Below are 27,528 nucleotides of genomic sequence, written 5' to 3'. Positions count from 1 at the left end.
CCCCTGCAAAGAATGAAAATATTGACAAGTATTCAGAAACGTGAAGGAGGGCGGCGCTGTGCGTCTCACCGTGCAGAAAAACCGGAGGAGCGTATTTGGTGTCCGTACGCCGCGGTGTGTTCAGTCAGCTGCTGTGACCCCACACACACACACACACACACACAACCAGAGCATGCAGACAAGTCGACTTCAGGGCTGCTTTGACAATTCAACCCCAGTCATTAGTTACTCACCACACCCACCCAGAAAAAAAGGCCACAGAGGGTGAAAGGACAGTTCAGCTCTTTTAAATTGGGGGTCATGTTAGAAAGGCCACGAACAACTAATATCTTACCTGTTGCAGATGTGCCGCTGTCTTAAATCAGCTCTGATAGGGGAAAAAAAAACCAAAACAAACATGTAGTTTTATGCAGATTATTTCCTTTTTTATATAAATATATATAAATGTTGACACCATCATCAGTTTCACATGCAGGAGGTGCTACAGCTAGCTGCTTCTGCTGTTATTAGCATGGCTCATAGGTTGAAATCTTTAAAAAGGCAGCGACTTCACTTTGCTTTCTTGCCCTAACTTCGAGGAGTCGTTAAAACGAGCGCCGTCTGCAGCAGGTAGGACGCTAACTGTTCGTAACGTCTCCACGGAACCCCCGTCCAGCACGTCCGAGCTCGCCCTTCGGCAGAAGCGCGGCGCTCCAGTCTCCTGTTCAACATTAGGTCATTGTGTAGTTTTTGTTTGCGACTGTTATCGGCGTCTCTGCGGCCGTCTGATCAGAGGGCTCCTGTGTGACCGCACGTGATTTTTTATTTGTACTTTTTCTCCCTCCTGATGTATTATTTTTGTATAAAACTGAAATCAATCATAAATCATTATTTATACTTTCTGAGAAAATATTGGTATTTCAAGTAAAATGCTTTTTTTTTTTTCTAAAGATCACACACGCGTGTTGTTTCTTGGTCCACCATCGGCTTCAGCGTGTATTTGGAGGATCGGCAGGTCTTTCATTTGGGTTCCAGGTGAAAGGTGTGAAAGTCGCATCGAACCTAAAGGTTTCTTCTTGTCAACGAAGAGGCCGTGGTGTCGCTGCGCCATGAGGGAGCTGCTGCCTTCGGAGCTCGTAGATCTGAAGCAGCGGGTCCAGTCCTGGTCCTGGAGGGCCACCGTCCTGCAGGTTTTAGATGTTTCTCTGCTCTTCGGCGGGTCTTCAAGCTCCGCAGAAGCCCGTTAGTCACCCATTGATTTAAATCAGGTGTCAAAGCAGAGGAGCACCTAAAAATCTGCAGCACGGCGTCCCTCCAGGACCAGGATTGGACGCCGCTGATCTGAAGTGAACCAAGTAAGGCCCGGTCCACCTCGGCCTTCATCTGGTCCTGAATACGCGCAGAGAGGCCGGTTTGGAGTCTGTAATGACACTTTGTCTTTCCTCGGAGACCAGGCCAGCCACCATTCGAATAACAAGCCAATCAGGACGGATTTCTTTGCCTCCTGAGCGTTCGACCAGGACTGACGACCCAGTTTACACCACGCCGTTTTTAGGCGAAACCAGAACAGTTCTGGTTGACCGTTCGTCTAAAACCCGTGGTGTCCAGTCCTGGTCCTCGGGGGGGAGGAGGGGTCCACAGTCCTGCACGTTTTAGGCCCAGTCCCAACACTCGCACTTCCACCCTCGTGTCCTTCAAACGCGCGTTCACGCTGAAGGGTTCGAGCGAGCAGTGCGTCCCAATTCTTTTTAGCCCCGCCCCCTTTGCGTACTACATCCGGCCTTCGGCTAAGCGTGCATCCAGGCGGACTCCGGCGAAGTATTTACCCACAATTCATCGCTGCGTGTGACGTTTTGAATTATCTTTATTGACAATGAAAGGGTTTTGAATTAAACGGCAGAAATATGGCGGCGGTGACAGAGCGAGATGCGTCTGTCAGGAAAAAAGCAGTTTTCAGACGTAAAGTATTGAAATAATTCTTGTTTCACTCGGCTGTACAGGTGTGAATATGATCAAACTTTGCTCCGTATTCAACAAGTCAGAACAAAACACATCTGAACAGCCAAATATCTCCTGCAATGACTTTTAAAATCGTACTGGCACCTTCTAACAATGCCAAAACAGCGACCGGTCGGCCATGTTGGATGTCACAGTTACATCCCAGACGTAACCTGTACTGACCCAATTCTGCAATAACCTGCTGCACACGAAGCCTTCTGTGCACTTCCACTGAGTACACGCTTCACAGAGGGCCGTAGGGTGGAGTGTGAGTGTTGGGACCGGGCCTCAGAGGTTTCTCTGCTCCAACACACCTGGTTTGAGTCAACGGCTGATTAACAGGCTGCTGCAGAACAAGAAGAGGTGATTTAACCACTGAATCAGGTGCGTTTGGAGCAGGGAAACAAGGAAAACATGCTGGACGATGTCCCTCCAGGACCAGGGTTGGACACCGCTGGTCAAAACGACGGCGGCGATCAGATCCTCGGACACATCCAGGCGTCAGAGTTGGAGTTTTGTGCTCCGCGGTTTCAGTCAGTCAGCGGATCAACCGTACGTGTGCTGCAGCCAATCTCAGCTTACAGGAGATCCTTCACGTGTAAACTGGGGCTAAATTACTTACAAGCCTTCATGTGCAAGGCGGCCATTTTGGATTCTGAGGTAAAGGCTGGATAGGAAACTCTAATATTCGATTTTGAGGAGCGTTCTGGTTGATTTTTCTGACTTGGGACTCGGATATTCTGACTTCAGAGTTCAAATGAAACGCACTGTTAGAGTCATCTGTGTGTGTGTGTGTGTGGCCATGTATTTGATACATTGTGGGGACAATTTTCCTAACATATACTACCTTGTGAGGACCAAAGCCTGGTCCCCACGAGGAGAAATGATGTTTTTGGGTTAGGGGTTAGGTTTAGGACTAAGGTGTGAATTGAGTTTAGGGTTAGGTATGTAGGGTTAGGGCAAGGGTCAGGGTTAGGCTGTAGTTAGGGTGTAGAAATGAATGGAAGTCAATGGAAAGTCCCTGCAAAGATAAGAGACATAAAGTGTGTGTGTGTCTGTGTGTGTTCACTCAGGATAGGTTTTTCTTCATCTTCCATTTAAGGTAAGTTCATGTCATTTGTTTTTCAGCTCTCATCACAGCAGGAAGTTTACAGCACCAAACTGAAGGACTAAAAATAAACACACAAAGTCACGATATCGTGTTTGGGTTCATCAGAACGTGATGTTTTAACCATTCGTTCCGAACAAAACAAACGTTTAGCACTAACATTTGTCCAAAAAGTCAAAGTAAAGGTCTGAAGCAGAGACGGGGAGTGGTTTTGATGATTCAGTTCTAGTTAAAGTTGGCGAATTTGAAGGACTTTTGTGTCTGCGACAAACAGCTCGAAGCGTCTTTCTGCCGTCGTAGTTTATTTTGAAAGGGTTACGAAGTGGAAACTGCGGTCGGGGGTGAGCTCAGGCTTGCAGCCACATTGAAGGAGCGTGAAGATGAGCAGCAGCACAAGCCTCTGTAGTCGAACAGTCAAGAACAATCAGATGATTGTAAATAAATCTGAAACATGTCGCTGCTTGCAGTTTAATAGAAAAGATCACCACAGGTTGTTCGGCCCTGACGTTTAAAGCGTTGAGATCCTGATCGGTGATAATTGTAGGTCTGAACTGAAGATGTTTTCACTCTGGGCTCCTCGTATCTGTGTACGTTTGGCAACAAGTCCTGATCCAGTTTAAGGGTCGGGATTTGTGCATCTCTGTTGAGCCTGCGGCCTCCAGCACGCAGCAGCCCCGCTGAGGGGAGCCTTGTAATCCGCCGACGTCGCCGCATTTGGTTTTGAATCAGGCCTTTGATTCTGGGACCCAGGAAGCCGCTGGAGACCGGACCGTCTCTGTGTTTTTAACTCCTTCACTCCGAGGGGAAACTGAAATACTGGGAGGCTAATTTGCATCCGTTAGAGTTAGGGGAAAAAACCCAACAATGAAGTCTCTACATATCACCTTTCATGCAGCTTTCAATTCATTTGCAGACTCTTGAAGATTAAAACCAGTGACGAATGTCCCGCTCGCTGTTTATCTTTGTTAATCAATTAGCAGTGATGATATATTATTGTAGCGGCTAGTTTCATTCCCCTTAAGTGGTTAGACTTCCTAACCTTCTTGACGTGTTCTGAAGCTGGGAACGCGTGTTTAAAATCATTATTCAGAGTGAAGTGAAGTGAAATTTATTTATATAGCATTTTTCAGCAACAAGGTGATCCAAAGTGCTTTACAACAGAAATCAAAAAATACAGCAGGCACATAATGAAACACACAAAAAAAGAAAAACACATCAATCATGTATAATCTAAATAAAATCACGAAACTAAACATATCTAAACATGAGCTAAAACAGTCAAAATAGTAGCTAAAATAATCTAAATGAAATCATGATAAAGTTAAAGCTGAACTAAACAACAATTAGGAATCTAACAATATCTAAAGTATGAGCTTGGATAAAATAAACTAAACTAAATGTACAGGAAGGCCAAAAAAGCTAAAATATGACCCATTATTCTGGTCTGACAGGTCTATTACAAAGTTAAGAGCATCACTTGAAGGATGCTGTGTTGCTTTTAGATGATTATCTTCAAAAGTTAAAATAAAAAACATGGCGGCATGCGTTGGACAAAACAATCAGAGCGTCGGATTAAACTGTTACCAGTCAGGAAAATCCTGAACATTTATCCTGACGACATCGTGCTTTTAGGGGAAAAACATGTTTCCCAAATCTCATTTTTCAGGGAGATTTATTAGTTTTAGTCTTATTTTGTTTCCTCCCACAGTCCAAAAGCATAAATGTTGGGTTAATTGGCTCTAAATGATCCCTGCAGGGGAGAGACGCTCATTTCTACAGCCTGTTTGTGTCGTCGCTGTTCAAAACGTGATTCTGGGTGTTTTTCTTTGCAAAGAAGAACTGAAGTCAGACAGTTTGGATGCTTTAACTTTAAAAGATGTTTTTAAATAATTACAAGTTATTTGAGGCCTCTGATTTGTGTTCTCTCTGCACATTTTAGGATTTTTTTAGTTGTGAAAACGATTTATTTTCTGAAATGTTCTGATTTTCAGACTCTGCTGGGAAGATTTGGTCACAAAAAGATGTTTTTTTTTGTAAAAAGTTCAGAATTTACTGTAGTTCAGGCAAGAAGCACAAACAAATCTAACAAACAGTTTAAAGACTTTCTGCAGGGAGTAAAGAAATACATACATGAGGGTTTTTATTTGTGTGTATGATTTCTAAAACACACAAAGTTCAACATGTTTTTAGTCCATGCAAGGAATTTGTCTTGAAAATATTTTATATAACGTACATTTCAGACAAACTAGAATAAGTTCAGTTGACCAGTTTATAGCTTTTACTGTCATTTAATTCATCTCATACATGTAAAAAGGTCTGAATTTGCTTCTAAAGCAACAAATTTGCCAAATTTCAACATAAACCTGGCAGAAGGTTAACCCTAAACGGCATCCTGACCCCAAATAAAGTTCGAAAAGAACCGGAAGCTGCAACTCCTGCTTTGATGCTTTGTGGAAATTTGAAATCAGTCAGGAAATAAAGAAGACAATAAACAAAAGCTCGGAGGCGTAAATCACAACCTGGCGAGGATTGATGAAAAGTAACAAACAGAAGACGGAGACGGAGCAGAAGACGCCTCAGCCGAGGCCGACGGGTGACCCGAGAGGTCAACGCGAGGAGCGAGCGGCGTCACAAACAGACAGAGAGGGACGGAAAGCGGAAGCCGCGGCCTGAATGTGGCCGCATGTTCAGCAGCGCCAGAAGAAAAGGCGCTACATCAACTCCAGCTGAGCCCCAAAGGGTTAATGGATAGGCCTACCCAGCAGGGGTCAGGGGTCGAGAGGCCGCTCTCTGCCGGGCCTAATTGGTCGCTGTGAGGAGAGCTTACGCCGACCTCTTCACGGGGAAATACATACACATGTATGGAGCTGCAGGGACAGGAGTCCTCTATCAAAGGGGCTGAGAAGGCCTCTGTTGTGTTCGGAGGAATCAGTCAGCGCCGCTCCGTGGGCCCTCAGCGTACATCTACCCCAGCTGGGGGGGGGGCTTTTGATCCCAGCTGATCCGATTCATCCATCCATCCGAGGAAGCAGCAGGTCCTCTTCCCAGAGACTTTCCAGCTCCTCCTGAAGGATCCGAGGCCGAGTTCTGGGTCGGATTTATCAGCTGACTGCGTTTCATTAACGTTGATAGGGTTTCCTTTCCCTGATTTTACAAAGAAAAGCAAATTTCTTTGTCGAAAATTCAGTCAAATCTTGACAGATAAATAAACAAAAGAATAAACTGCTTCAAGAAAATGATGCAAACACATGAAAAATGATAAGGTAATAAAGATGAGGTGAGAATATTTAAGCAAATATTTCAGTAAAATAACATCTTGGATATTAAAATAAACACAAAGAATGATTTTTTTTTTTGTAGAAATCCCAGTTTGAGTTTTTAGAACATCACATATTTACACAGATAAACCACAAAACAAACGTAAAAATTACACATTTTTACCATTAAACTGAACAAAAACCGACAGGGAAAACAAGAACAGATAAACCAAATTAATGATATTAGCTTCTGCTCATTTTCCACCTTAAATGATACCAGTTTCTGAGCATTTTCCACCTTAAATTATACCAGTTTCTGAGCATTTTCTACCTTAAATTATATCAGTTTTTGATCATTTTCCACCTTAAATAATTAACAGCAAACTGTACATCTGAAGGTATCAGACTCTAAAGTATCTGAAGTAAAAGTGTTCGTTTTATTGAAGTCTTACATTCAGACTTTAAAGTCATAAAGATGTTTTAAACAGGTAAAAAACTGCAGAACTGAATGCAGTTACCTGAGGCTGTATTTTGTCCAAAAAGTGACCAGTTTTACAAACTAAATGTGTCATTAATTTATCTGTTTTCGTGAGCGTTGTGTTATGGTTTCATGCTCCTCTCCTCTGATTTAAAAAGCTACCGAAGCTGTAAAAAGTTTAAATTATGAAGCAAATCTTTAAATGTGTGCACTGAAGAAGAGATTTTCATCTGAAGGGGGTCTGGTCAAATCAAAATTAAGAGATTTTTCAAAATAAAACATGTAAAATTTAACATAACCTGCTTCTAAAACAACAAAATGTCTTCCTTCCCGCTTTGACTCTCACACGTGGAAGAGCTAAAAAAAAATGAGAGTGTTTTTGTTCTCCTCAGAAGACCGACCCTATTTGCATCTGAAGCTGCAGAAAACTGTAAGAGTCTTTGGTTCAGAGGCGTCCTGATGGATTGGTGTCATGCTGATGCCTTCACTGGCCCGGTTCTGGACAGGTTAATGATTTATGGAGGGGGGTAGTGGTACACCGGGAAAAAAAAACAACAAAAAAAAAAAAACCCAGTTAATGTTCACCTTACTGCTGGAGCTCCTCTTTGGGGGGCCTGCCTCCGTCCGCTGCTTCCATCGGCCTCCAGCTAAACCTGGGAGACACAGCAGGGAGGGAGTCCAGAGGACGAGGACACGAGGGACACACGAGACATTTAACAGATCTCAGAAGAAGCAGCAGAAACGAATCCAAGCAGCTGCAATAAACTCACCTTTCTGCACCGTGTGGCTGTTTGAGTCAGGTGTGAGGTGTCACAACTTAATTTCTTTTTGTCTGCCTCACATGTAAAATGAAAATAAAAAAGCTAATCAGTCTTTGAATTTAAAGGTTTTAGGATTTGTGAAATGATATTAATAAAAAAAGACAAAAACAGCTCATAAAATTAGACAAAAACAACCTTTTTCTGGACCAACACGTGACCTGTTGGAGCAGTTTATACAAAAACAAAACAAAACTGGGGGTTCGAGGGCCTCAGGAAATAATTTATAAAACTTTTTCATCAAATACAACCAGAGTAAGATATTTAATATAATCAGACGGCCATTTTGTTTGTTGATGTTAAGGTCTTGATCCCAAACGTACGGTAATGTAAGTGTAGAAACAAGTTAAGGTTTGCATTTTACTTTGGATTTTTTAAGTGATTTATTTCGTTTTTATTGATATTCAGCAATATTTTCAGCTTCAGACCCACAAAATAAGAGCGTCAGAAGATTGTGACTCCAAATATTTCCACTTTAATCACACAAATTCTGTTCTTAAAGAATCTTAAAGCTTAAATTATTAAATTAAACTTTTTATCTTAAAGTTCTTAAAGCGTGAGGACAACCTTAATGTGATACTAGTTTTATTAATTAGTATTGTGGCATATATTCTTTGCAGTAATTGTGAAAATACGCCATTTGCAGTTTTTTTTTATATTTAACTTTATTTCTGGAGATCATTTGGGGACCCTCACTTCACGTTTCATGACCCACAACGGGGTCCCGACCCCAACGTTGGGAACCACTGGTTCAGGTGAGACAGGTTAGGGCAGTAAAAATGGTATCTGTTGAAATAAACTCAAACACAGAGGCTGTGAAGTGGAGTCAATCAAACTGATTTGTGGCGTCATTTTTATTTGAACGAACGAAGAATTTGGAAGAATGTCGAGGCTCCTTCCGTTGACCTCTGACCTCATCGTGTGGCGTCCCATCGCTCAACCTCTCAGTCTGAGCTGCTTTACCTCGCTGTTCCAGGGGATTTTTTTTCTGTAAAACTTGCCTGAAACGAGGCACGGATTGACTTTTTTGCATTTTTCACGCAGCATTTTTCCAATCACAGCAGTCCTTTCAGTAAACGGTGTTTAAAAAGCTCCGGCTGCTGTTGGCAGAGCGGACAGAAGTGATATTTTCCACGTTTTTGGCTTTGAGAGGCGACACGTTGACGCCTGTAACGAGCTCAGCCTGGACGGGTCGGTCAGACAACCGGTTACATGTTTACCCGCCACACCCACCTCCGCTGTCAGGATTCACCAGCAGCCGTCTGTCAGAGTCAGACAAGCTTACTGGGACGCTCAGGGTACGAATGTTGCACATTTCAGCCTCAAATTCAGACAAATGAGTTTGGATTTCTGTCGGTTTCGTTGGGGCCAAAGAAACAGAAAAGAAAGGTCTGTGTTCAGAGATCATGTCTTTGTTTATTCAGTAAAAACTAAAAGCTGCAAAAGCTGCTTCCAGAGGAGGATCAGCTCAGGGGGGAGAAGATGAAAGAGGAAAGGAAAAGAGGGAGAGGGAGTCTACAGGTTTGAGTCGAGGCGGTCCTGTGTTGTAGACGTTCAGGACGTGGAGAGAAACTCTGAGTGGTTCCACAGGCCCAGATGCTCCCTGGAGCACATCGTGGACTCATCTTCAGCTGACAGTAAGGAGAAACTTCTCTGTCCTGCTCGCCGTTGGGACGGGTGCTCCTCAGACGCCGACAACGATCGCTTTTGTTTTCTCCACTTGCAGAAAGCGACCCTTATCAGCAATGACTCACCTCCGTCATCGTCCTTGGCGATAAGACGAGCCGCGGTTTGTGTCGTCCGCGGATGTTGCAACGATCTGTTTGTGTTCGCACGACGCCAGGGCGGGAAGACATCAGCAGTGACCTCAAAGGACCTTTTGTTTCACCCCAGAGTCAGACCGCGCAACGCCCAGAGAAATGACAAGAAGCAGCGGCTTACGGTTTACAGGCCTCAGACAGCGGAAAACAGAAGTCTGCTGCAGTAAAAGTAGAAAAAGATTTACAAAACTTCTGGAGCAACGTCTTCAGGATAAACGAGACCAAAGCAGAAATGTTTGGACTCACTGATCAGCCTGCATTTAGAGACGTTTTATAATTACCTGAGGGAATCTGTCCGACAGCTTCGATGGAATCAGAGTAACAGCTTCAGGCACAAAAACTAAACAGAATGGGTCAAAAAGGGAAGAATCGCGCCGTGGCGGGAATCCAAAAGAGCTGTTTGTGAAAGAAACGCCTGCAAACCTCGACGAACTGATGTCACTCTGTAAAGAAAATAAAAATTCTTTCGCGGAGATGAGAAACCGATGAGCTCAGGAGAACAAATAAAGTGAAAACGGAAGGATGTTTGGCGGGGCAGTGACTTATTTCACATCTTATTTACTTTTCTGGATCAACTGTGAGGTAATAGAACAAAGTCTAAAACTAAAAAAAATACGTTTTATTTTACTGACTGATACAAAAATAAAGGCAAACTAAAAGCTGAAGGGCAGCTAAACACGAGAATCAGAAAAAGGGTAAACTAAAACTGACAAAAGGATAATTTAAAGCTAGATGTGACAGAAGGTGAGCAAATTGTAACAAAAAGTTAGCTAGAATTAGCAAAAAAGGAAAACAATACTAATATTATTAAGATATCAGAACATCAGAACTCACTTATCATAATTACATCCTATTAACCTAAAATAACAACCTTTAGGAAATTTAATTTAAAAAAAAAAAGGCCTTCTAAACTGTCTTTGTGTCCTTATATGTTTCTTTTCCCCCTAATTATTTATAGTGGAATCTGGATTTTGCTTTAAAACGATTCAAAAATCAACGAGAACAAGCTGAGGAGCTCTGAAATATCACCTTTATTTAAAACACACAGACCCTCAGTCTTTTTATTGCTGCAACATTTAAAGATTGAATCAAAGTTCGCTGTGTTATTAAAGAGGATTCTGAATAACAAAGTCTGATTTTTGGACTTGGAACAAAAAAAAACCTCATGAAACAAAAATGCAAACACAAAATGCTTCTTTTGGGATTTTTGTTGATGCATTGTCATTTGCTCTTTTTATACAAAATGTGAAGCTGTCATCGGTTAAAGAAATATTTCACATGATGCTTATTGTTCAGCACTAAAAACAGATGCAAACAATGACGAAGTGCTGCAAGCCGAAGAGGAAATAAGTAAAGAAATGTGTAGTCTTTGCTGCTTCAAAGGAGTAAATTTAAACTTTAAATTAAACTTTCTGCTTCTGGTTTTAAGATTTCAGAACATAAGTAAAACAGGAAACAACAAACAAATCAGTAATTTTATCACTCCTGGTGTTATTTAAAGATGCAAACAGGTTCTTGTTTGTGACTTTTATTCAATCAAAGCTAAACACTGACACCTGCTGGTCAAACCAGGTACTGCAGAAACCAAATCAATTTAGTTTGTGACCTAAACATTTCAATCTAATGTCAAATATTATTCATATTTGGCTTATTTTAAACCTGGTAAAATCAAACCCAAAGTGTGCTCAATCAGCATCTCAAAGGGAAGCATAGATGACCTCCACAAGGCAGATAAAAACGGAAACATTATGACTAAAAAACGTTCACACCTCTTTAAAATCCCTGTCAATATTTTACAGACAGAAGAAGAAACAAAGATCTAGCACCTTGTTTTTTTATATCATATTTAGTTTGGTATTATTAAACCTTTATGAACTTAAAATTATGTAACAAAGTAAACGGTGGAAATCAGTAGCTTGTATATATAATTTAATCCATGCATGAAGTGTCAGCAAACACAATCAAATCAGATTCTCTGAGTGTTAAAATTCCACTTTTTCTATCCAGGCTTTAAAACAGCTTCAGGAATTTTAAGTCGTCAGGAAACCTGATTTCTGGTCATATTATCATATATAGCTGAGTTCTCACAGCTAGTAGCAGGAGCCATCTGCTACTAGCCATATATGTCATCATCAATGACATATATACCAGTATGTAAGTCATTGAGCATACCCCTTCATAAAATTGGTATGCTGTTTCGATAAAGTAGGTTAAACCAATGATTCCCAAAGTTGGGGTCGGGACCCCAATGTGGGTCACCAAAGACCAAGTAGGGGTCCAAATATCAAGTTACAATTAAAAACCCAGTTTTTATTAAATATTTACACCATAATTGTTACAGAGAATTTAAATACAAGTCATTTAATGATTTAAAAAATAGCAAAATGGATGCTAAGACTGTTTGTGCTGTCATTATGCCCTTATTTAATAGGATCGTTAACATTTTGGTTAAAATTTTGGATATTTAAACAGCCAACAGATGGGGTCACACACCTTTGTCACTGTTCTTTTATGGGTCGGAAGCTGAAAAGTTTGGGAACCACTGGGATTAACTGCCCGACGGAGCTATCAAAACAAACTTCCGGTTATAAAAATCTACTTCCGGTATGCTGTTTTGACAGGACGCCGGCTGTGCCTGTCAGGTTGAACTCAGGGCCACACTGAGACTCCGCGCTCCTCTGTCGTCACGGCTGACGTCATCTTCCTACTAGTGACTGCTGTGTTCAAGATGGCGCTGCGGCCAGGGTCTGGGGGAGGCAGCAGGTATTTTAGCCTTTTGAAATCGAACCTGTAGGCGGGGTGGGGGTGTTTTATTTGTGAAATGTACGCTCCTGGCTGTCTTACGGCTCCGCTTTTAGCGCCCAGGAGCGATTCAGAGCTCGACTCAGAGGCCGGTTTTGTTGCCGAGGGAGTGGGATGAGATGGCTGGTTGTCAGGTGTCACAGCTAACGTTAGCTCCTGGCTGTCAGGATGCTAACAGTGCTCACTTTGTTTCTGTTATTTATTTATTTATTTATTTATTTATTTATTTATTTATTTTACACATTTCACATCCAGTTGTTTTGAGTTTACTCGCCCAGGCGTCCACGAGATTCTGGCATGTTACGCGAGATTTCTTTGGAGAATTGCCCACAATCCCCTGTTAGCATTTCTTGTCAGAAAGACAGGTATGTGTTGACAGGCCTGAAGACACCTGCTAGCATGTCTGTCCCCATTATATCCTCTTTATTCAAGACACTGACTTGTATTTAAAAAAACTGACTTACAAGGTGAGGCTTAAATATAAAAACTCAGCTGTGGTTTTATGCCAGAAAACCCCAAACATCAGGTCTCAGCTTTCCTTTAGGAGTCAAATTGTTGCTCCATATTGATGTTTTAATAAATATCCCTTTACTGAAAGGTTTAAAGAGCCCTGTCACACTTCCATCCTGGTGTAATGATGGTCTGCAGGGGGGTGAAATGCCAGCCTCATGATTGTTTCTTAAAGAAAGCAGTTTGAATAATAAATGTGGTCCGGCTACAACTATCTCATCTGTCCAGGTGATACTGATCCAGCAGGTGAAACCAAAACCCTCAGACTGGAAAGAAAAGCAGGCGTACAGTCCACTTTACAGGCCTCTTTTTTTAACGTTAGCAGAGTGACATATTTAATTAGCTTTACCTTCCTGAAAATGGAACTAGTGCAATGGAGTATTCCTTCATTTGTCTTTAGATTTACGAGCACATATTTGTCTAAATGCCTAAATTGTTCTCTGATTACTGAATAATTTTAATCACATTTGATCAGATTAATCATCTATTTGTGTAAAGTGTGTGCGGCTACGATAAATTAGTTTTAAAAATGCCATTTTACCCAAGGTGGCGCAACTGATAAGCCTCAGAAACTGGTGATATGGTCATTCAATTATAAATATTTAAAATGAACCCGATCACGTCGTCATTCCGCCTGTCTGTGAACGGCTCAGAGTGCCTTTTTCATATAATTTAAACCTGCTAGAGTCAAATCCCTGACTCTGGTCGGAAAGTCGGCCTTCATCATGATTGTTTTTGTCTTTTCAGACCCCAGGAAGCAAATCCATCGTTCATCTGTGTCCCAGTACTTGTTGCCTGTCATTGTTCATGGAGCATTATTGCATTTTTTACATTTTGGCAAGCTTTTATAAGTCATTAACTGCATCTATTTATATTAAAATCGTGAATTTAATATAATCGTGGTGGCTCTGGCGGTGAAACAACAACAGCCTTTTTTTTTAGAGTCACATCAACTTTTGTTGGTTGCAGAGTTTGTGTCGTGATTTCTGCGGCTGTTTTCCTTTTAGAGAGACGACGAGGCTTTAATGCAACCGAAGGCTTCATGAAGTTTCTCTGTCTGAAACAGGCCTCTTCATTTTGCTGTTTCCACTTTTAAAAGGCGATATTTTTTAACAGAATACCGTCGCCCTGATTGACTCTGATCAAAGCCCGTGTTTCTTCAGTAGCTGCTGGGTGTTTACACGCCGTTTTATTTCTTTATTTCTTTATCCTGAGGCACCGCTCTGCGTGGCGTCCACAGCTGCTGGAGCTGCTTATCTCCTCGCATGTTAATCTGCTCAGCCGCGATGACCCGCCGCTTGCTGCAGGGCGGCGGGGCAGGAGCGCCGCCTCCGCCACGGTCCAATCACAGCTCTTTAAGCTGCAAATCTTGCGGAGAGCAGATGTGGGGGCTCCGAAGCCGTCTGGCATCAGTTCTCCGACGCTGCCTTGACCTCCTGCTCAGAGGTCACCTGTTCCAGATGATCTTTTAGCAGAAAAATGTCCTTTAGCCGATATTTGTGCGCAATAATTCATGTCAATGTCGGTAAATGTTCAAGATATTTTCAAGAGGCTTTTTAAATCAGCAAACACAAAACCTGATCACAGCGCAGTTAATAATAATAAACGTCCTTCTGCTCTCTTATGAGGGCTGCCTTTTTTATAATTGGTTTTTATTTATGCCACATTATCTCTTTATAAATCCAGCAGTTGACTAATTACTGTGTGGAGATGTGGGGAAACGAATACAGAAACACGTAACCACAAAATCCCCCCCTCAAAAAACCAATAAGGTTACTTCATACGGCTGGAAATCTGAAGCAAACTTATTATTTTCAGGATCAGATTTGTTGACATGTATATATCCTGTAAAATTCAAAACTGCTCAACAAGGAAAGACCAGAAAATATCTTTTCTGAAAGAACCGAGGATATTAGAAAATATCCAAAATAACAACACTTATAAAGCAGTTGAGTGGATATTTGTAGGGTGATATAATAGTTTTACTGAACGTTAAATATGGATAATTGTACATCATGATATATTGATATATTTTGTTTAGTTGCAGACTGTGAAGTTTGATAGATTTGAGAAATATGACATTTATATGATGGCTTTCCTAAATCTAGTTTTATTTAATTTGAACAAAAAGACTAAACAAAGTAAAATACTGCAGGTAAATAATAGACATTCCACACAGTTTACAGAAGCACAACTCAAAATGGATTATTGAGACGTATAAACTTCATGTTCAGTGGTTTTCATGCCTTCATTCATTCATTTACTCGACCAGAAGCTGCACATAAACACATTTAAAAGCATTTGTTTCATGTAATTGACTCTTTATTTATTTATTTTTCTCCTTGAGGGGAAATTTGAGTTAAATGTAAATATGCTGCCAATAAAACCTGCAAATTTAGGGTTTTGTTTGATAGTTCAGACTGAAAGAAGGATCTCAGATTCATTCTCCAACACGATCAGGGTTTGTCGTGTTCCTTCCAGCAGCTGAATCGTTAGTCTCGTCTCGTCTCAGCGCGCCGCTTCGATCCGACGCCCTCCCGGCTCCCTCCCGGCTCTGCCTGCTTGCAGCCCGAAGGCCCGGCCTCTAATAGGTTCTCCGACAAACAGCCGAAGGCTCGTGTGGGTTGGCTCCGGCGAGCGGCAGACTTCTGCCCATCGTTTCCTGAAGGCTTGTTTCTCGGCCAGAACCCGGCGAGAGAGTCCAACTCGCCTGCGGGAACCAAACCGTGTTTATTTTTCTGATTTGAGAGCTTCTGCGTGTGAAATTTCCTCTAAACCAAAGTAACCAGTGACGGTTCATCCAGTGCACATTTAACCTTAAAATCACGTATTTATACGTGGGATTAAAGGGTGCAATCCGACTTATTTAATCACTAAACACGTGGTTTTAAAAGCTCATCTATAGACAGAAAATGAGTCCTTTTTATGTTAAATTGTCTTTTTTTTTAACATAAAACAGGATTTATTCCAACAATCGAGCCATTAAAAGTAGGCTTGGTTTAACTTATGAACAAGGAGCCTCTAAAGCTCATCATTGACTTTCACTCTGCTCCTATAGTCGTGCATTTGTGTCATTCTTCTGCCTTCTCTGTAGCTGCTCATCCAGAGAACCGTCTGCTGGTCGTGGTTTTACACTCGGAGGACGGAGGATGTGATCTCCTTTGCTGCGACAAACACGACGTTGCTGAAACTGACGACAGATTTACTTTAAACTTCTCATCATTTGTTTTTATTTCTTTCTTCTTTTTCCAGCTTCATTTATTCTGTCGGAGGGGGCCTGGGACCGTCGCAAGGTGAGTCGTACAACCGCCAGCCGCAAAAGATTTCACCGGGTTTCTTTTTAAACAAATTTATTAACAGTTTAAATGTGATCTGAGTGCTTAGTTTGGAGCACATTGTGATTAAACAAAGATTTATTTTACCGCTCGCATTCAGTTCATTCAAACGGAACCAGATGTAACAAATAAACCAAATAAACTAAATAACTCCTAACCGGTGAAACTGGAGAAATAACCTTTTCTGTGAAAATGCCAAAAAGCTGAAGGTTTTTGCTGAAAGTTGCTGAAGAAGCTGAAACTTGGTTGTTAAAAGAAGCCGAACACTAGCCAAAAGTAGCAAAATACTATCTTAAAGCTAAAAGTAACAAGCTAAGAATAGCAAAATGCTAGCTAAAAGGAGCAAAAGGGTAGCTTAAGGCTAAAGTGGCAAAAAGCTAGTTGAAAGCTAAAAGCTAGAAGGATGGAAGCTAAAAATAGCAAAAGTCTAAAAGCTAAAATTATCATAACAGGAGCTAAAAGAAGCAAAAAAACTGTCTGTCTGAAAGCTAAAAGTAGCAGAACTGTAGCTAAAAGCTAAAAGTAGGAAACTGCTACAAACTAAAAGTATCATCAAAGGAGCTAAAAGTAGCACAACTGTAGCTGCAAACTGAAAGCAGCAAAAGAAGATGAGAATAATCTGAAGCGGATTTGAAAGAAAACAATGTTCTCGAAGGAATTGGAGAGATTTCTATGTATTTCTATGGCAAAAATAGAAAATTCTAAAAGTTATAAAATAGCAGCTTGTAAACAGAAATAAACAAACATAAGTGTGAAAAAATAAACCAGCATTCAGACGTCTGTAGAGTCCTACAGTTCAGAACAGGATTCATGTCCTGTTGAACAACTGGACCTGAAGGTTGGACGCTTTTATTAGTCGCGACGTGGAGCAATAAAAAAATCGAGGCCGCCGACTCTTCAGTAACGCCGAGACGAGCGCCTCCTGGGGGGGGGGTCATTACACGCTTCCTGTTAGCGACGTCGTTCCAGGCAGTCAAGTCAGAACATTATCGCTCTCCCAAACAAGCCGATTTATTCAGCCCGGCTGAGCTTTACCGCGGCGAATCATCGGGGCGGCTCCAGCGGGAGCTCGCCGCTCGGCTCGGCGCAGCGTCTGTGGGAATAAACGCGCACGTTTCCAGTTTTTCCCCTCCTCGCTCCTCCTGCTTGGCCTCAGGCCGCCGCGGGAGTCGCCAGGAAACACTTGATTGGCATCACGGAGTCCCGTCCTGGCTCTGGAAGCTGGGTTTTCCTTCACAAACCCCTGACCCTCGGTTGTCTTCCCACGCAGCCTGCTGGAATCTTAAACCCGCTGCTGCGCTCCGAATGCTAACCGGATCTGTCGTCGTACCGAAGCTCTGTCTCTGTGTTTCTGCAGGGATGGTACCCATGCAGCAGCAGCAGCAGCAGCCGCAGCCGCAGCAAGGCTTCCCGATGGTTCCGGTCATGCAGCCGAACATGCAGGGCATGATGGGAATGAACTTCGGGGGACAGATGCCCCCGGGTGCCATCCCCATACAGGTCAGCCTCAGTTTGTTTTTGTTTTTTTCTTTTTGCACATTTTGCTTGTTCTTGTGGATAAATACGAACGGTCATTTAAAGCCCCTCTCGTTCCCCCAGTTCACTCCACATCCTCAAACAGGCTTTAAACGTTTGCGAGGACTTATTGCAGCCTGGCGGGTTTTAATAAGAACGTTTAATATCAAGCAGAACGGTGGCAAGAGCCGGAATACTAATAAGACTCTCCTCACCTGCTTTTCTTTGTTTCCTTCCTGATGTGTCGGGATCGTCGGCGGTGGTGGTGGTGGGGGTTTAACAGGGTGGGATGGCGATCGGGATGCAGACCCCCGGGATGCAGTTCATGGGCCAACCTCAGTTCATGGGCATGAGACCTGCTGGACCGCAGTACACCGCCGACATGCAGAAACAAATGGCCGAGGAGCACCAGTAAGGCACCTTCATCTCTTTTTATAACGACTTTGTTCCATTGTAGCGTTTTGTTTAATAATGATTCATGTCCCCCTCGGATTCACTCAGTTTGATAATTATCTTTCCTTTCCTTTTTTTTTATTATTATTATTTTTTATGAAGCCCGATCAGGTTAGAGCGTTAATTCGTCTTCTGTGTCGAGGCTAAACAGCAGCAAACTAATGAGTCTGTCTGCATGAGCACAGCTGGGGACTTTTAGTCTCATTAAATCAGGGCCCAGAGACAAAACTTTTACTGAGACGCTGAATCACTTGAAGCTCCGGGGCCGCAGCTTCCGGGTTACCTCTGCTCTCGTGACTTTATGGACGCTTTCGTCGCTGTAGACGGTAGTGGAAATCACTGGAGAACTTGGAGTGGGACGAGGGATGAAAGTCAGAGAGAGAGCGTGTGTGTGTGTGTGTGTGTGTGTGTGTGTGTGAACGAGAGGTTGGCAGGTGGACCAGTGAGGCTACGAGGAGGTCAGAGGTCACAAAGGTGCAGGAGGACGAGGAGGGTGGTGAAGAGGAGAAGGAGAGAGTCCGGGCAGGATGGAGGAAAGCTTCAGGAGGGATTTGTGACAAAAGGGTGGCAGCAAAGGTCAAAGCTCAAAGGAAAAGTGGTGAGAGCAGCCATGTTGTATGCATTGGAGACAAAAAGACAGGAGACAGAACAGGAAGTGGCAGAGCTGAAGATGTTGAGGTTCTCCTCGGGAGGGACAAGGATGGACAGGATTAGGAATGAGGTCATCAGAGGTCCAGCACAGGTTGAAGGACAGGGAGATAAAGTTAGAGAGGACAGACTGAGACGGGTTGGACATGTGCAGAGGAGGGACAGCGGGTATATTGGTAGAAGGATGTTAGAGACAAAGAGGAGACATATGGATGCAGTCAGAGAGGATTGAGGACAGAGGACGCAGAAGACAGAGTGAGACGGAGGAAGACGACTCGCTGTGACCTCTGAAAAGAGAACAGCTGAAAGAAGAAGAAGAAGGTAGTAGAGATTATTTTATCTGCTACTGAACTCCTAATATTGTGAATTTTTCCTTCTTTTCTGGATGATAGTCTCTGAAACGTTGGCGGTTGGAGGACAGGAAGTCCTGGGAGGGATTTTGGAGTTTGGCAGCCGAACATTTAGCTCCTGTGAATTGGACTTTTTTTCCCGTACGGCTCAATGCCTTCGTGTCCTCCGGGTCACGCCTCGGGTGTTTGAGGGCGAAGCTGCTCACGGCAGCAGGAAGTGATGAAATGCATCTGTGCTTTAAAACAAAATCTAGCGTTCCTTGAAGGGATGCATGTCGCCCGCTGCCTTTGATGTCAGGGTTGTAAATGCACCCATCTTATCTACCTTCACAAGTCCTTCTCTTCTTTTGTATCCAAGAACACCTCGCGTAACGTCGGCCTTTCGGCGTGATGATTGCGTTCCCTTGTCTCCTTCAGAAAACGTTTGGAGCAGCAGCAAAAGATGCTGGAGGAGGACAGAAAAAGACGACAGTTCGAAGAGCAGAAACAGAAGCTGAGGCTGCTGAGCAGCGTCAAACCCAAGGTGAGTTCCTCCGCAGATCGGCCCTCAGCCTCGCCGCGCGTCTCCGCTGGCCTCTGCGACTCTCTGAGCCGCCGCTTTTCTGGTGTGGCTTCACTCAGACGGGGGAAAAGAGCCGGGACGACGCCCTGGAGGCCATCAAAGGGAACTTGGACGGGTTCAGCAGGGACGCCAAAATGCACCCGACTCCGTCGTCTCAGAGCAAGAAGCCAGGTAACCTCGCCCCGCCTCATTCGGCCGCAAACCCCGTCATGTCTCCTTTGTCCTTTTTTTTTTTTCCTTTTCGTAGTTTGCCGGAGAAATAAATTCCGAATTAGAGTACCGGTGATCTCGAGGACATTAGTGGAAAAGTGGATTTTCTCTCTGAAAGCACGGAGAAACGTAAACTGTAACATCCGTTTCCACTTTCTGATTCTTTTAGTTGCACCTGATTTTTGTTTAAACTCAATTCTGATGTTCTTCCTAACGTCATACTGACTCTGAATACCGGCTTTTATTTTCCCACTTATGCTCAGATTTCTGTGGATTTAAAAAACACAGACATGAATTTATGAAACCCAGTCTGACGTGATGGTTTAAAGTTGGACTTTAAAGCAGCCTGGAGACTAGTTTTTGAAGCCGGGCGAACTTAAAGCTGCACCGTTTCGGGTCTCAGATCGGATTCCGACTAAAAAAAGAAAAAAACTGTTCAGGCTCAAATCATTAAACTTGGAAAACTTTGTTTCTTCTTTATTCCCTCGGTTCAGCCGAGGCGTCTCAGTTAGATTTTTTAAGGTGAAATTTAACCTTCGTTTTACCATTTGTGCAGCCCGGTTCGTGCTCCGCCGTTGTGTTTTGTGCCGCCATCATCACCATCATCATCATCATCAGCAGTATTATTTCTTCATTTTTGCAGACTCATCGCCATCACACCCGTCTGTCACCACTCATTCCCTCCCCCCTGCTCCGTCCGAGGATAGCGACGAGTTTAGTGACTTTCAGGGGCCGTTAGACGCCCCCGCCTCCTTTCCTCCGCCCTCCACTTCTTCCTCCTCCTCCTCCTCACGCACCCAGCCCCCGTCCTCCGCCGGCGGAGGTCTCGACGAGGACGCTGACGAGTTTAGCGACTTTGTTCAGGGACCTGTAAGCGCTTTCAGTTCCCCTAACTTCCACCTCTTCTCTCAAGCCCAACCGTCGTTCCCTTCCCCGCCGCCCCCTTCTGCTGTCAGCGCCAGCTCACAGTCTACATTTCAAGGTAACTCCTCTTCATCTTTGTTGACTCTCCCCCACCCTCCCCCAGCCCTGAAGCTTACACCCAGCTGCTTACTCCCCCGTAGCACAGGTTTCCCTTTCGTCCCGCGCAGCAGATTAACCTCTTAAAGCTGGCGAACACAGAGCAACGTTGAAATAAATAAAACCCCTCCCTGCTTCGTCAGTAGAACGCCTCTCTGTAGGTTTTAGCCACATCGTAGGTTTGATCAGTCGCTCAGGAGTCGGATCGTGCTGCTGATCGAAGGCTGAAGCTGTCGTGTCTCATTAGTTTTTTTCTGTGGTGAGCTGCTGCCGTTCATGTGCCGAGAGAACAACAGGACACAGAGATCCTGTCTGTCCAGAGAAAACACACGACGAGCGTTTTTAATTTGACTCGATGGGCTCGCCCGCTCTCGCAAGACTTGTCGTTTTTGCAGGATCAAAATGAGGAAAGCGACAAGTTTTAATCTTTTTAAACGAAGCTTTCTAAAGCTCATCAGAAAGCAACAGGAAGTCCTTTCCTGGATGCATAATTTTACGTCAGAACTGATTTATCTGACGGCATTTTTAACCCGTCAGGTTCCAACGTTTTAACACCACTGAAGCTTTCTCAATCACCAAGTAGATCGATGTGTTAATTAAATAGTAAACGTACAAAATCCAGCAATTCTCACAAGGTACAAATTAAAAGTCACATATTATGTGACAAGATGAGCTAAAAGATGTATTTGTACACCATCGGTTCCTCAGATGGCTCCAAAAATCATATATGCAGAAAATTAAGACTCCATAATAACAATAAGTACAGATGTGGAGGGAAAATATAAACCCAAAATAAAACTAAACCTTATATTCCAATTATAAAGTCAGTAAAAACTCTTTTATGTACTTTTCTGCAGCCTTGTACCTTTTTTATCTTACGCTCAAGTTTTGTGTAGCTTCACTAAAAGTACTTTTTATAATAATGCACAATAATTTATGTTGGCAGGCTAAATAAATGCTTGACTTTATTAAATATTGTCAGCTAAACAAAAGAAGCAATCAGGGGGAAGATTTGTAGCTGGATTTCTTTCAACACAAAAGTTCCCAAAACTTCTTTACAAACTTATAATTTTCTGTTTTTAGGAGTTTTGTATTTTATTGTGATGTTCCTGTAAGCAGCTGATAACTGCCAAAGAGTATAAAAATGTTTTTATCTTTAATGAAGCAAATAAAAACCCTCAGAGCTCCCCTTTAAAGAAACTTCCGTTCGCCTCTAGATTAGATTTTGTCGCTCCTGTGACTTTTGTTTTGTTAAAACGAGCTTGTCCCTGATTCGCCCCCCTTCTAGGCCCGTCCCTGGAGGAGAAGCTGTTCTCCTCGTGCGATCTTACCGCCGACAAAGCGGCTCACGTTAGCTTTAGGTCCAAGCAGAGTTTGGCTCAAATGTCTCCCAGGGCTAAGGTTTCGTCGCAGTTTCACGCCAGCCCCAAGGCGAGGAACTGGGCCGCGGCCCCCGAGCACCTGAGCTCGGTCTTCGCCTCGGAGAGTCTGCGAGAAGCGCCGGCGCCTCCGCCCCGCCTGGCCCCGCCGGCCGCCGGCCCGCCTGCTCAGACCAGTAGCGACAGCGGTGAGAGACGTGCCCGTTCACCGGCCTCCGTAGCTGCCACTTCTCTCCCTCGCTTCGCTGCCGAATTAACACATAATCAAGGTTCTTCCTGCTCCAATGGGGAACGGTTTTCTTTCTAACTTTGACAACATTTTTCTCCTCTTTTCTTTTTTTTTTTTTTTTTGCTCCTAAAATCCCATTTTTTTTCCCTCTCGACTTCATGCATTTAAATGAAATCAAAGCGACATTTTCGGGGACATTTCTGCTCTTTTCCGTGTCCGTCGGGGCGATACCTGCCGTCTAATAAGCCACCATCTACTTCCTCTCTCTTTAACACCCACACAGCCGACGACCTCGGGCGCATGCCTGCTGCTTTGGTTTAACAGGGATGCGCATGGATTGGCGGACGCCACCCTGGGGGGCGGGGACATAATCCGAGGCTGATTGTGCATGCTGCTCCGCAACTCCTTTGTGCTGTTTTTCCTTTTTTTTCTTTTGTTTTTGTTTTGTTTGTGTCCCCACGTCCGTTTCCTCCGAGCCGTCAGGGGAAATCTAGCCGCTCATCACGCAGACCGGAGAGACTTGTTTTAAGATTCATTTAACTGCCCGGGATTGATTGGATCATTATGTGCCGAGTGGCTGCCCCGAGCAAACAAACGGACTCGGAATGAGCCGAGCTGTTTCTCTCAGAACGTTTCAGAAAAAGAAAACTCCAGGACGTTCTGAGTAGTTAAATGAGATTCTTTTTTTATTATTATTATTATTTTTTCACGAGGCAGTTTCCTGTCCTTGAAGCTGGAAGTGACCCACAGACTGATGTGTCGTTGCAGCGGACGTCTGCAGCCAGCCCTTCCAGGCATCCAGTCTGATTTTAGTTTTTTTTTTTGTTGTTGAGTTCGATACAAGCTGGGCTCGAACGCCAAGCAGCTTGGACGAGGCTCGAGTCGTCCCAGCTGACTTGTGTGTCGGCATGTGTCTGTGAACAGGTGGCGTTGCTGTGTACCCGCAACAAGAGCACATCCAGTCCTTGCTGCCAGCCTGGGTTTACAACGACAGCCTCGTCCCCGGTAAAAAAAAACAACAACATTTCCCTGCGTTTCAGACCGTAGCTGTTAGAGAAGCCGTGTGACAGGAAGTGCTCTGTTTTTTTTTTGTCTTTCTTCCTTTCCTCAGACATGTTCAAGAAGGTCCTGGAGTTCACGATGACCCCGGCAGGAATAGACACGGCCAAGCTCTACCCGATACTGATGTCGTCGGGCCTTCCCAGGGAGGCGCTGGGGCAGATCTGGGCGTCTGCCAACCGCACGACACCTGGCATGCTAACCAAGGAGGAGCTGTACACCGTGCTGGCACTGATTGGCGTGGCACAGGTACGCACCGCCGTCACTAATCTCCTGCCGACTCCTCGCCGTCAGCTCAGAACGATCAGAACGAGCCCGCAGCCTGCGGAGCAATGTGAGGATTTTGGCCAAGTCCCCGTCCTCAGCCCAAGTCTGTCACCGTAACCCCACTCTTCCCCGGAGGAGGATGCAAATCTGCAGGCGGCTCACGAACCGCTGCGTGCCGCCGCTTCCATTCCAGGAATAATAAGACGCCTTTTGTTGACGTAAATCTCCCAGAGCCTCGAAATACGAACGGCGCAGATGCGTTTGTGAGCCGGATCTAAACATCAGCCCATTCTTTACATCGTAGCAGCAGATTTCAGCCTCTCATGACTTTACATTTCAATCCAAAGTAAAAAAAAAACAAAAAACAGCTAACTTTTATTTTAGATTTTTTTTTTTTTTTTTTTACCTCTTTGCTTTGACCGCCAAAAAGCATCGAAGCATCACCTAAAAACCTTTGTTCTGCATCTCGTCGAGCAGCTTTTGAAATAAAAATGTGCACCAAAACGCGCTGATGAATCTGGAATAGCGGCAGAGGTACGTCACGCAAGGAGACAAAACAAAGGAAGACGATTAATGGGATTCCGGCGAAACCATGAAACCCAGTCCTCTTTGGAGCTTTTATAGCTCCGGTGTTTATCACAGCAGAAACATCATTCGAAGTTTAAACGGGTCACAGAAAGCTGGACGTCACACATCTGAACTGTCGTCTCCACAGCCTGTACAGTTTTTACACAATCTCTGCTTAAGTTCTACGATTTTTACTGATTTTTCCTAAAACCTTTTAATCTCCTGCAAACAAACTGTTCTTACTCTCATAACTCTTTTTTTTTTTTTGCTACATATTCAAATTATACATCAAAACGTCATTTTTTGTCTTCTCTCACCGTCACAAACCCCACCTGACATCAGAGCGCGAACGGTGAAGCTTCCACAGATTGAATTAGATTTCAGCTCAAAATATTCTATTCAAAACTGGAAGGGAAGTCTTTTTAATTTGTTATATCTTCTACATAAAACACTGGAGAAACTTAAAAAAAGAAATCCAATGTGTGACCATCAGAGCCGTCTTCTGCTCACGGTTAAAGATATTTCAAATTACGACTTAAAGTTTGACTTTAAAAAGCCATAAAATGTCCTAAAAAGGTGGAAACATTTGAAGAAAAAGCATTACTCTGGAGACTGTTGGCTTGTATTTGTCGGGGATTGTTTTCCTGCAGCGGGACGTGGACGTTAGTGTGTTTTTAATACTCAGAATCGTCTTCCTTCGTTTCAGAGTGGCCTCCCAGCCATGAATGTGGAAATCCTCAATCAGTTTCCCTCTCCGCCCGTGCCCAGCCTGCCAGCCTTGGCGATGGCCATGGCCCCCGTCATGCCGCAGCACCAGCAGCCCATAATGACCCAGCCCCCCGTCTCCATGCCCATGGCCACACCAGCAGCTCCGGTCATGGCCGCGGCGCCCAGCGCGCCCGCCCAGCCGGCCGCGAGCCCAGGTTTCCTCGCCGGCTTCCCTCCTGCGCAGGTAACCCCGAGCGCCCGTCACATTCCCGCAGCTGAACCGCGCCGCGCGCTCCACTGACCCGCAGAGTGGTTTCCTCCTAGGCGAGCAAAACCGACGACGACGAGTTCCAGGACTTCCAGGAGGCTCCCAAGGCAGGAGCCGGAGACCAGGCCTTCGCTGATTTTCAGGGCGAGTCCGGAGCAAGTTTTCTCGGCGGCGGCGCCCGCCAAAACAGGTACGGAGCGTCAGCCTGAATTATGTGGTTTTATTCTAACGTTCGGAGCGGCCTTTTGAAAAAGACGTCGAGTTCATCACAATACAAGAACAAGAAACGGCGTGGAGTTTCCCTAAGATCCAATCAGGAAGTTAGAGGGTTAAATAATCCCCCCCGATGGTGATTTATAGTGTCTATTCTGTATAATAATTGTCTTTCACCGTCTTAATATCTTGTAAGAACCTTCTCTGATTAGCTATGATAGCGAGACGGTGGAGCAGTGGTTAGATCTGTCGCCGCCCCCGCATGTCCAGGTCCTCCCGTTTCCTCCCCCAGACCAAAAACAAACACGTTGGGTTCATTATTAACTCTAAACTGCCGCCAGCTGGGAGAGGGAATGGCCGTTTGTCTCTACGTGTCCCCGGGACGGACTTGCGACCTGTCCAGGGTGTCCCCCCCGTCCTGATGGAGACGGACACCAGCTCTCCCCCCACGTCAGCCTCGCTTTGACTTCCTGGAGCCTCGCCTCTGTGCTCTGTTGCTCGCTGCTTGTTTCCTGCGTTTATCTCGCAGCAAATAATAACAATTATCAACTTTAACTCACTGAAGTGGAGCCTTTTATTAAAACGAGGCACGTAAGGTCACGTAGCACAACTTAAAATATAAAAATCATCTCTTTTTTCATGTTATTTTATCTGGTTTTCGGTGTTTAAAGGCTAAACAGACTAGATAAACAGATATTTGGAATAAATTTAGATTTATTAGTAGATGGCTTATCTTCTGTGTTTAGTCGTTTAAAAACAAGCGTTTCGTAGTTTTTATTACTCTTAGACTCTGTGAAAAGGTGCTTTATATGAGTCAAAGAGAAGAATGTTTCAGTTGCGCGGGGACGTGTTGTCGTTTCGGCGGTTTCCCCGCCGACGCCTTCTGCCTGGACGGTAAACGGTAGTTAGATTCAGTCGGCGGCCTTCGTTTCCGTCAGGATGTCTGACCGCGGCTCTCCTGTGTCTCTCCCTCCCCCCGCAGCACGCCCGCCATGCTGACTCCAGTGTCCGGTCCCGCCTCTTCCTCGGTGGCGTCCGCCGATAAGTACGCCGTCTTCAAGCAGCTGTCCGTGGACCAGCCCGCCGAGCCGACGCCTCCTGCCTCAGGTACCTGCCGCCGCCGGAATCCATGTTGGGTCTGGGTCTGGGAACGCCGAGACGTTTTGCAGACGATAATTGCCGTCTGCAGATGTTTGCAGAGGAGACAAATTCCCAATTAGCTTTAACGACGTCAGTTTAATCAGAGCGATTTTAATTCTTTATTTATTTAAACCCTAATGAACAATCAGTTCTGGTTTAACACAGCAGACTGCACTAACTCTTATTATTCCCTTTTTTTTTTATTTGTCTTTGTTCTGGACCAGATGGAGACAAATACAGTGTTTTCAGACAGCTGGAACAACCCGCTGACAAGAAACCAGTTGGTAAGGAACTCACTTCCTCCTTCCGGCTCGTTTCGTTCTGCTGGCTGAAGTAGAAACGGCGAACCCGAAGACGGTTCCAGCGTTACGAAATGCGCCTTTAGATTCAGATTCGGTGACGGGAGCGGAGTTAGGGGTAGAAATGCTTTAATGAAACGTTCGGTTAAAACTCGACGCCGTTGCTCCGTGTTTTTACGCCGTCCCCGGTTGTTGATCCGAGTGTGTTTCCCGTCCATGTTTCATTAGAACAGACTCCGATGGGGGCTGCTCTCACAACTCCAGTAAGTCATGCTTTGCGGTGACCTTTCTTTGGCTCTGTCAGGCTCCATCTTCTCTAATGAGCCGATTAGTTAACGAAACACCGGCGGCGTGAACAGATCCTCTATTTCCCCCCCCTCTGTGCATACATTACACTAGTGCTGGGCGATATGGAACAAATCCTATATCACGATATGGATAATTTTATATCACGATAACGATATATATCACGATATACCCCAATTACGTACGTTGTCAGTTATTCTCTGAAAAATATGAAAAAAAAATCTAATTTC

The 27,528-nt window shown here is 44.2% G+C and overlaps 1 protein-coding gene across 1 annotated transcript in view; it reads left to right on the top strand.

The window, feature by feature from the left end:
- The first annotated feature begins 12,108 nt into the window (after positions 1-12,108).
- Positions 12,109-27,528, top strand: part of synrg (synergin, gamma) — a 31,975-nt gene continuing 16,555 nt past the window's right edge. The window contains exons 1-14 of the mRNA XM_037980404.1: positions 12,109-12,221; positions 16,023-16,063; positions 17,463-17,605; positions 17,904-18,031; positions 19,489-19,594; positions 19,693-19,804; positions 20,487-20,825; positions 22,152-22,430; positions 23,396-23,476; positions 23,583-23,779; positions 25,071-25,316; positions 25,397-25,530; positions 26,536-26,660; positions 26,918-26,977. Of these exons, the coding sequence (XP_037836332.1) occupies positions 12,187-12,221; positions 16,023-16,063; positions 17,463-17,605; positions 17,904-18,031; positions 19,489-19,594; positions 19,693-19,804; positions 20,487-20,825; positions 22,152-22,430; positions 23,396-23,476; positions 23,583-23,779; positions 25,071-25,316; positions 25,397-25,530; positions 26,536-26,660; positions 26,918-26,977 (2,026 nt within the window). The 5' untranslated portion in view covers positions 12,109-12,186. The remainder of the gene's footprint in view (positions 12,222-16,022; positions 16,064-17,462; positions 17,606-17,903; positions 18,032-19,488; positions 19,595-19,692; positions 19,805-20,486; positions 20,826-22,151; positions 22,431-23,395; positions 23,477-23,582; positions 23,780-25,070; positions 25,317-25,396; positions 25,531-26,535; positions 26,661-26,917; positions 26,978-27,528) is intronic.

Source organism: Kryptolebias marmoratus, linkage group LG2 (genome assembly GCF_001649575.2).
Source record: "Kryptolebias marmoratus isolate JLee-2015 linkage group LG2, ASM164957v2, whole genome shotgun sequence".
Classification (NCBI taxonomy): domain Eukaryota; kingdom Metazoa; phylum Chordata; class Actinopteri; order Cyprinodontiformes; family Rivulidae; genus Kryptolebias; species Kryptolebias marmoratus.
The sequence above is the reverse complement of the archived record's forward strand: the minus strand, read 5'-3'. Positions and strand labels throughout refer to the sequence as shown.